Source organism: Zeus faber (assembly GCF_960531495.2).
Source record: "Zeus faber genome assembly, chromosome: 12".
NCBI classification, from domain to species: domain Eukaryota; kingdom Metazoa; phylum Chordata; class Actinopteri; order Zeiformes; family Zeidae; genus Zeus; species Zeus faber.
The window spans coordinates 31,685,032-31,695,031 of NC_137196.1; the positions used below are offsets into that span (position 1 = coordinate 31,685,032).

General features: G+C 50.5%; 1 protein-coding gene across 1 annotated transcript in view; it reads left to right on the top strand.

Annotated features, from left to right (window-relative positions):
- The window catches only part of tmeff1a (transmembrane protein with EGF-like and two follistatin-like domains 1a), a gene marked incomplete at its 5' end in the record, with an annotated part of 30,415 nt that overhangs the window by 7,336 nt on the left and 13,079 nt on the right, over window positions 1-10,000 (top strand). Inside the window, 2 exons of the mRNA XM_080010540.1 lie at window positions 7,447-7,556; window positions 8,157-8,286. Coding sequence (XP_079866666.1) covers window positions 7,447-7,556; window positions 8,157-8,286 — 240 coding nt within the window. The remainder of the gene's footprint in view (window positions 1-7,446; window positions 7,557-8,156; window positions 8,287-10,000) is intronic.

Below are 10,000 nucleotides of genomic sequence, written 5' to 3' on the forward strand. Positions count from 1 at the left end.
CACTAGATAGCACACTAGATAGTACACTAGAGCAGTGGTGCACCTCCATCACTGGCGTTGGGAAAAATAAAATGAAACTCAACATGAGTGATGCACTGTACGTGCACTGTATGTGTTTTTTTAAACATACGTATCCAACCAATATTTCGTTTTATACTTTTTCGGAGAGCCCCCTGCAGTTCCCCAAAGTACATCTAGGGGTACGATACCCCCATTTGAGAAACACTGCACCAGATAGAACACTGGATGGTCCACTAGATGGTACAGCAGATAGTCCACTAGATGGTCCACTGGATGATCCACTAGAGGGTCCAATAGATGGTCCACTAGATGGTCCACTAGATGCTACAGCATATGGTCCACTAGATGATCCACTAGATGGTCCACTAGATGCTACAGCATATGGTCCACTAGATGATCCACTAGATGGTCCACTAGATGCTACAGCATATGGTCCACTAGATGATCCACTAGATGGTCCACTAGATGGTCCACTAGATGCTACAGCATATGGTCCACTAGATGGTCCACTAGATGGTCCACTAGATGGTCCACTAGATGCTACAGCATATGGTCCACTAGATGATCCACTAGATGATCCACTAGATGGTCCACTAGATGGTCCACTAGATGCTACAGCATATGGTCCACTAGATGATCCACTAGATGGTCCACTAGATGGTCCACTAGATGGTCCACTAGATGCTACAGCATATGGTCCACTAGATGATCCACTAGATGGTCCACTAGATGCTACAGCATATGGTCCACTAGATGGTCCACTAGATGGTCCACTAGATGCTACAGCATATGGTCCACTAGATGATCCACTAGATGGTCCACTAGATGGTCCACTAGATGCTACAGCATATGGTCCACTAGATGATCCACTAGATGATCCACTAGATGGTCCACTAGATGCTACAACATATGGTCCACTAGATGGTCCACTAGATGCTACAGCATATGGTCCACTAGATGATCCACTAGATGGTCCACTAGATGCTACAGCATATGGTCCACTAGATGGTCCACTAGATGGTCCACTAGATGCTACAGCATATGGTCCACTAGATGATCCACTAGATGGTCCACTAGATGGTTCACTAGATGCTACAGCATATGGTCCACTAGATGGTCCACTAGATGGTCCACTAGATGGTCCACTAGATGGTCCACTAGATGCTACAGCATATGGTCCACTAGATGATCCACTAGATGATCCACTAGATGGTCCACTAGATGGTCCACTAGATGCTACAGCATATGGTCCACTAGATGATCCACTAGATGGTCCACTAGATGGTCCACTAGATGGTCCACTAGATGCTACAGCATATGGTCCACTAAATGGTCCACTAGATGGTCCACTAGATGCTAGAGCATATGGTCCACTAGATTATCCACTAGATGGTCCACTAGATGGTCCACTAGACGATCCACTAGATGGTCCACTAGATGGTCCACTAGATGCTTCAGCATATGGTCCACTAGATGGACCACTAGATGGTCCACTAGATGGTCCACTAGATGCTACAGCATATGGTCCACTAGATGGTCCACTAGATGGTCCACTAGATGCTACAGCATACGGTCCACTAGATGATCCACTAGATGGTCCACTAGATGCTACAGCATATGGTCCACTAGATGGTCCACTAGATGGTCCACTAGATGCTACAGCATATGGTCCACTAGATGGTCCACTAGATTGTCCACTAGATGCTACAGCATACGGTCCACTAGATGATCCACTAGATGGTCCACTAGATGCTACAGCATATGGTCCACTAGATGGTCCACTAGATGGTCCACTAGATGGTCCACTAGATGATGAGCACAAAGGAAAGGACTGAAGGAGCGTTGAAGCACTTAGTTGAAGAGAGGTTTGACACAGCTCCTGTTGTTTCTGCAGAATTTTACCACGTGTTTGGCTTGGAAGTCCCATGATGCATCTGTGTTTGGCTTGGAAGTCCCATGATGCATCTGTGTTTGGCTTGGAAGTCCCATGATGCATCTGTGTTTGGCTTGGAAGTCCCATGATGCATCTCTGTCTCTGTCTCCTCTCAAGAGACGTTCTCTGCATTTAGAGGAAAGTCAATAAACCAGCGTCCTTGAAGGAGCTGCTCTAGAAGAACCTTCCCCAGAGTCTGCAGTGTGTGTGTGTGTGTGTGTGTGCATTGGCTTTGTGTATTGTGTGTAGTATGTGATGTGTGTGTAGTATGTGAAGTGTGTGTAGTATGTGTATTGTGTGTAGTATGTGATGTGTGTGTAGTATGTGAAGTGTGTGTAGTGGTGTGTATTGTGTGTAGTATGTGAAGTGTGTGTAGTGATGTGTATTGTGTGTAGTATGTGAAGTGTGTGTACCATGCTCTCTCTCTTTGAAAATAGGAAAACGTAGAAAGACAAACTCCGGAGCTTGGTTCTTCACGGCGGAACGGAGCTGAAGGAGCGTGCACCATGTAGCTTCATGTTCTGTGGAACTTTGATAGAACACTGTGTATCTGCCTGCCTTCCTGCCTGTCTGTCTGCCTTCGTGCCTTCCTGCCTTCCTGTCTATCTACAACTGCTGCTCTCTCTCTCTCTCTCTCTTTAAACTCAGTGACTGTAGGGGGGAGTTATATTGTTTCCGAAGGGCATATGAAGGTTAGAGCAAGGTTACAGGGAGGTCACATCGACACAGGTCACAGGGAGGTCACATGATCTCTGAAGGTCACAAGGAGGTCACATGGTCTCTGAAGGTCACAAGGAGGTCACGTGGTCTCTGAAGGTCACAGCACTGATTCTCAGACAACGTGGTGAACCTCAACCCAACTCAGGCGTAGCTGTAAGGAGACAGAGAGACAGGCAGGAAGACAGAGAGGCAGAAAGACAAGCAGGCGTACCATTGAGTTGCTCTCAACCAATCACATTTCTTCTGTATTTGATGCCACCAGGTTCCATTTTGTCTATCACTCGTCGATGCCTGACTTGACTTCACGTTTACTAACCTGGAAACAACATATTTTAAAATAATTTCTACTGTTTTTCACAAACAAATTCAATTCTCCAATGCTACACACACACAGGTGTTGCATAAAGATAAACATGTTTCTTGTTTGTATTATGTATTGTATGTCATGTATTGTTATGCTTTATTGTTGTGTTTATGCCTTTGACTGCAACAAAACATTCAGCTCATGTGGATTGAAGCAGAACTGATTCAGATCCATCTGTGGCCGAGCCTCATGAGAGAGAAGAGGCTGAAGGCGTCGTATCACATCCTCATGATCAACCCCAGTCCTCCACCAGGACTTTCCACTCCTCAGCAGGTCTCCTGATGTGTGTCGATGAGGTCTCCTGATGTGTGTCGATGAGGTGTCCTGATGCGTGTCGATGAGGTGTCCTGATGCGTGTCGATGAGGTGTCCTGATGCGTGTCATGAGGTGTCCTCATGCGTGTCATGAGGTCTCCTGATGCGTGTCGATGAGGTCTCCTGATGCGTGTCGATGAGGTCTCCTGATGCGTGTCGATGAGGTGTCCTGATGCGTGTCGATGAGGTGTCCTGATGCGTGTCATGAGATGTCCTCATGCGTGTCGATGAGGTGTCCTCATGCGTGTCATGAGGTCTCCTGATGCGTGTCGATGAGGTCTCCTGATGCGTGTCGATGAGGTCTCCTGACGCGTGTCATGAGGTGTCCTCATGCGTGTCATGAGGTGTCTTCATGCGTGTCGATGAGGTGTCCTGATGCGTGTCGATGAGGTGTCCTGATGCGTGTCGATGAGGTCTCCTGACGCGTGTCATGAGGTGTCCTCATGCGTGTCATGAGGTGTCCTGATGCGTGTCGATGAGGTCTCCTGATGCGTGTCGATGAGGTGTCCTGATGCGTGTCGATGAGGTGTCCTGATGCGTGTCATGAGATGTCCTCATGCGTGTCGATGAGGTGTCCTCATGCGTTTCATGAGGTGTCCTGATGCGTGTCGATGAGGTGTCCTGATGCGTGTCGATGAGGTCTCCTGACGCGTGTCATGAGGTGTCCTCATGCGTGTCATGAGGTGTCCTCATGCGTGTCATGAGGTGTCCTCATGCGTGTCGATGAGGTGTCCTGATGCGTGTCGATGAGGTGTCCTGATGCGTGTCGATGAGGTGTCCTGATGCGTGTCATGAGGTGTCCTCATGCGTGTCATGAGGTCTCCTGATGCGTGTCGATGAGGTCTCCTGACGCGTGTCATGAGGTGTCCTCATGCGTGTCATGAGGTGTCCTCATGCATGTCATGAGGTGTCCTCATGCGTGTCGATGAGGTGTCCTGATGCGTGTCATGAGGTGTCTTGATGCGTGTCATGAGGTGTCCTGATGCGTGTTGATGAGGTGTCCTGATGCGTGTCGATGAGGTGTCCTGATGCGTGTCATGAGGTGTCCTGATGCATGTCGATGAGGTGTCCTCATGCGTGTCATGAGGTGTCCTGATGCGTGTCGATGAGGTGTCCTGATGCATGTCATGAGGTGTCCTCATGCGTGTCATGAGGTCTCCTGATGCGTGTCGATGAGGTCTCCTGATGCGTGTCGATGAGGTGTCCTGATGCGTGTCGATGAGGTGTCCTGATGCGTGTCATGAGATGTCCTCATGCGTGTCGATGAGGTGTCCTCATGCGTGTCGATGAGGTGTCCTCATGCGTGTCATGAGGTCTCCTGATGCGTGTCGATGAGGTCTCCTGATGCGTGTCGATGAGGTCTCCTGACGCGTGTCATGAGGTGTCCTCATGCGTGTCATGAGGTGTCCTCATGCGTGTCGATGAGGTGTCCTGATGCGTGTCGATGAGGTGTCCTCATGCGTGTCATGAGGTGTCCTGATGCGTGTCATGAGGTGTCCTGATGCGTGTCGATGAGGTGTCCTGATGCATGTAATGAGGTGTCCTCATGCGTGTCATGAGGTCTCCTGATGTGTGTCGATGAGGTCTCCTGATGCGTGTCGATGAGGTCTCCTGATGCGTGTCGATGAGGTGTCCTGATGCGTGTCGATGAGGTGTCCTGATGCGTGTCATGAGATGTCCTCATGCGTGTCGATGAGGTGTCCTCATGCGTGTCATGAGGTCTCCTGATGCGTGTCGATGAGGTCTCCTGATGAGTGTCGATGAGGTCTCCTGACGCGTGTCATGAGGTGTCCTCATGCGTGTCATGAGGTGTCCTCATGCGTGTCGATGAGGTGTCCTGATGCGTGTCGATGAGGTGTCCTGATGCGTGTCGATGAGGTGTCCTGATGCGTGTCATGAGGTGTCCTCATGCGTGTCATGAGGTCTCCTGATGCGTGTCGATGAGGTCTCCTGATGCGTGTCGATGAGGTCTCCTGACGCGTGTCATGAGGTGTCCTCATGCGTGTCGATGAGGTGTCCTGATGCGTGTCGATGAGGTGTCCTGATGCGTGTCGATGAGGTGTCCTGATGCGTGTCATGAGGTGTCCTGATGCGTGTCATGAGGTCTCCTGATGCGTGTCGATGAGGTCTCCTGACGCGTGTCATGAGGTGTCCTCATGCGTGTCATGAGGTGTCCTCATGCATGTCATGAGGTGTCCTCATGCGTGTCATGAGGTGTCTTGATGCGTGTCATGAGGTGTCCTGATGCGTGTTGATGAGGTGTCCTGATGCGTGTCGATGAGGTGTCCTGATGCGTGTCATGAGGTGTCTTGATGCATGTCGATGAGGTGTCCTGATGCGTGTCATGAGGTGTCTTGATGCGTGTCGATGAGGTGTCCTGATGCGTGTCATGAGGTGTCTTGATGCATGTCGATGAGGTGTCCTGATGCGTGTCATGAGGTGTCCTGATGCGTGTCGATGAGGTGTCCTGATGCGGGTCATGAGGTGTCCTGATGCGTGTCGATGAGGTGTCCTGATGCGTGTCATGAGGTGTCTTGATGCGTGTCGATGAGGTGTCCTGATGCGTGTCATGAGGTGTCTTGATGCGTGTCATGAGGTGTCTTGATGCGTGTCATGAGGTGTCTTGATGCGTGTCATGAGGGGTCTTGATGCGTGTCATGAGGGGTCTTGATGCGTGTCATGAGGTGTCTTGATGCGTGTCATGAGGGGTCTTGATGCGTGTCATGAGGGGTCTTGATGCATGTCGATGAGGTGTCCTGATGCGTGTCATGAGGTGTTTTGATGCGTGTCGATGAGGTGTCCTGATGCGTGTCGATGAGGTGTCCTGATGCGTGTCGATGAGGTGTCCTGATGCATGTCATGAGGTGTCCTGATGCGTGTCGATGAGGTGTCCTGATGCGTGTCATGAGGTGTCTTGATGCGTGTCGATGAGGTGTCCTGATGCGTGTCATGAGGTGTCTTGATGCGTGTCATGAGGTGTCCTGATGCGTGTCGATGAGGTGTCCTGATGCGGTTCATGAGGTGTCTTGATGCATGTCGATGAGGTGTCCTCATGCGTGCCATGAGGTGTCCTGATGCGTGTCATGAGGTGTCTTGATGCGGTTCAGGAGGTGTCCTGATTGACTCCATTCTGGGGTCAATGAGTTCCTGCGGCGCCCGGGACCTTCTGGTTGAACCACAGTCCTCCGACCCCTTCAGTCCCTGTCAACCTTTCCGTTTTTCCCTGGATTCTCCCATACTTTACCCATCTCTTCCGCCGCGCTCCTCCTTAAATGTTTTCCCATAAATCTCCCGTATTTTTAGCTTTTAAAAAAGAAAATAAATAGAAAAGTAAATCGTTGGCGGTAACGTTGACACGAGGCTGTGTGATTATAGCGACCTTGGCTCCACTGCGGGTCCCCTTCCTCCAAAGAAAACAAAGAAAAACTGTGCATTTCTCGCGGGGTTCCGATGTGGAAGTCCGTAACGGGGCTCCGACGCGGAGCCCGGACACGGGGCTCTGACGCGGGGCCCGGACATGGGGCCCGGATACAGGGCTCTGACGTGGGGCCCGGACACAGGGCTCTGACGCGGGGCCCGGATGCAGTGTTCGCTGTTTGACACCCCAACAAGGAGGAGACATCGTCCATAAACACCTTCACCTCCAACTGTCTCACGATAAAAGCCACAGTGTAGAGTGAATTCATTAAACGGTGACTTTGTTTCAAACTACCTAGCAATGCTTAATGGAGCAGTACTTAATTTATATTGTGTACTGCTTTACTTTGTACATTAAAAATCCTTCCAAAGTCCATGAAATGGAAGCGTGTGTGAAGTAGTAGAGGTAGTTGACCTTGACATGGATGTGATGGCATCAAATGTTCTTCTTGGTCCTCTCATCTTAAACAACCAGTCCACCTGCATCTCATCTGGATTATTCACCTGCTTGATGAACATTAAACCATGAAAATACTGTTTTGGGCCAGTTCCAGCTCAGTAGAGGTCCCCCAATGGATCACACGCCCCACGTTGGGAACCCTGTCATTCAGTGTGTCTTGTGTTGTGTCTGTCGCTCTGACACAAGCTCAGCAGTGTGTTGTGTCTTGTGCTTGCAGACCTGTCAGTGAAGAAGAGCGACCTGAGGGTGTGCGATGACGCCACCTGCAGGTTTGGAGGAGTCTGCAGAGACGACGGTGCTCAGCTCAAATGTGTCTGTCAGTTCCAGGTGAGCCAGGTGGCTTAGATCCCTAAAGGAGTCCTGAACCCCCCTTGAGGACCCCTGACACCCCCTGAAGCAGCCTTGAGCCCCCCCTAGTCCGGAGGCCTGCCATAAGAGCCCTAACCCCCCTATAGGAGCCCGAAACCCCATATGGGAGCCTCCTGAACCCCCTATTGGAGTCCTGACCCCCTTTAGCAGCCTTGGACCCCCTGTAGTAGCCATGAACCCACTATAGGAGCCCTGAACCCCCTATGGGAGCCCTGACCCCTGACCCCCTTTAGGAGCCTTGGACCTCCTGTAGGAGCCATGAACCCCCCATGGGAGTCCTGACCACCTTTTGGAGCCCTGAACCCCCTATAGGAGAACTGACCCCCTTGAGGAGACCTGAACCCACTATAAGAGCCCCAAACCCCCTATGGGAGTCCTGAACCACTTTAGGAGCCCTGAACCCCCTAAAGGAGCCCTAACCCTAACCCTAACTCCCTATAGGAGCCTGGGCCCCCTCTCAGACCCACCCATCTCTGTATCCTGTCAACATTGACCAGACGGCCAAAAGGCCCGAACCCCCCAGACGGTCAATGACCTTCTTCATGTGTTTGGTTCCAGTGCCACAAGAACTACGTCCCGGTCTGCGGCTCCAACGGGGACACGTACCAGAACGAGTGCTACCGCCGCCAGGCCTCCTGCAAGCAGCAGCGGCTCATCTCCCGGCTCTCCGACGGACCCTGCTCGGCCGGTGAGATGCTCCTTCAAATTAAAAGTCATTTATTGTTTTTTGGGGATTAGGGGATTTTGGGGTCACGATACCTGCAGAAGATGAGGGGGTTTTTGGAATATCAAATCAGAACAGTCTTGTAACACAACCAGCTCATAACACTAAATCCCTTTCCTAGAAACAACAGGATTCCTAAATAAAATAAATTCATACATTTTCTAAATGTATCCTGAGCACAATCCTATTTATTTATTGGGAACGTTCATCGTGTCCAGCCATGAAAATTATTAGTTGAACAAATCAGTTGTGGGTGTAATTTACAGTCCGTGAAAACACGGTGTGTGATGCACCAAAGTGTCGTGGTTGTCAATAGGAAAAGGTTATTTAAATGTCGACGGTATAAATGTGTCTGTTGGATTTGCTGCTGATGCTGGCGGCGTCCTCCCATGATTCAAGCATCAATTCATGACGACCATGGACGACCTGCTGGGAACCCTCTCTCTTTCACTCTCTGGTAGCTCATTGGCCAGATCGATTGCTGAGCCGGGCCTGGTTAATCAACTCCAGATCAATTTTAATTATAAGCTGTGAACGAGAAATGCTGAAACCTGCCCCCCCACCCCTCCTCCTCCCGAGTGGCCTTGAATGTCCTTCCAGCGGCGGCTCCATCAAATCCTATAATCACTTTCTTTTCTGTTAGGATTCTGAAGTCAGAATGAGAGAAACAAAAGGACTGTGGTCAGCGCTTCCCCACGCTGCCTCTCGAAAGACATTGGTGGTGTGGTGCAGCCTTTCAGCAGGTGCTGCTCTGGGTGCTCAACCCTAACCCTGGATCCAGAGAACTAGCCTTTCCGTTTCCCCGATCTGAAGGTGTTCTACCGCTCCTCGGCTGGATCCGGGTCCTCGTGATGTTATGGCCGTCTTTTTGGAGGGCACTCCCCTTCAGAGGAAGTACTTTACCATTCCTCTTGGAGTACATGGGCAATAACTGAACTCATATGAAGCTGGAGTATAATTTCACTTGCTTGTGATGAAGAATGTGTATGAAGGGTTCAGGGTGAGCAGCTTGGTTCAGATCAGGCAGAAATACAAGATGACAGGTGCTGGAGGGTTGTACTGGTAACAAATCCATGGAGGGACGATAATTCATAATCTCCTGGAAGCGCTGCTTTTATCATGACTCCTTCTGACTCCCTCTCCCTCCGACTGGCTTCCTGTAATTGGAGCACTTGGCTCCAGGGATGGAGGATATGGCGGCTCAGGTTTGATTCCCTGGAGCGCTGTAAGGACTGATGCTGCAGACTGTAGACATGGAGGTTAAGCTCCAGTTATACCTTTGTGCAGGTGAGGCGCGACGTTGTGTGCCGCCTGCGCAGACGGCGCCAGTCTTTTATATCTGACATATACTCCTGCAGTATTCTCATAAACCACCTGTGGCAGTAGAAAGCACTGTGTGAAGCAGGAAGTAGTAAATGAAGAAGACCCTGGACAGCAAACATGGCTGCACACACAGCATTAGAGCTTGAGCCAAGGAGGAGTTTTTGTTCACGGTGGTTGCACTGACTAAAGCGCCAAAAAGGAGAAAGGCGCCGGTCTGTTGGCCCGTTGCGTGCAGAGACAGGAGAGGGTGTTGGAACTCCTGTCCCACTCAGCATTTCATGACAGAGGAACTGACTGAATCGTTCTGTCCGTAGAGGACCGTGTTGCTGTTCCACTTCCTTTCTGAAACGGTCCA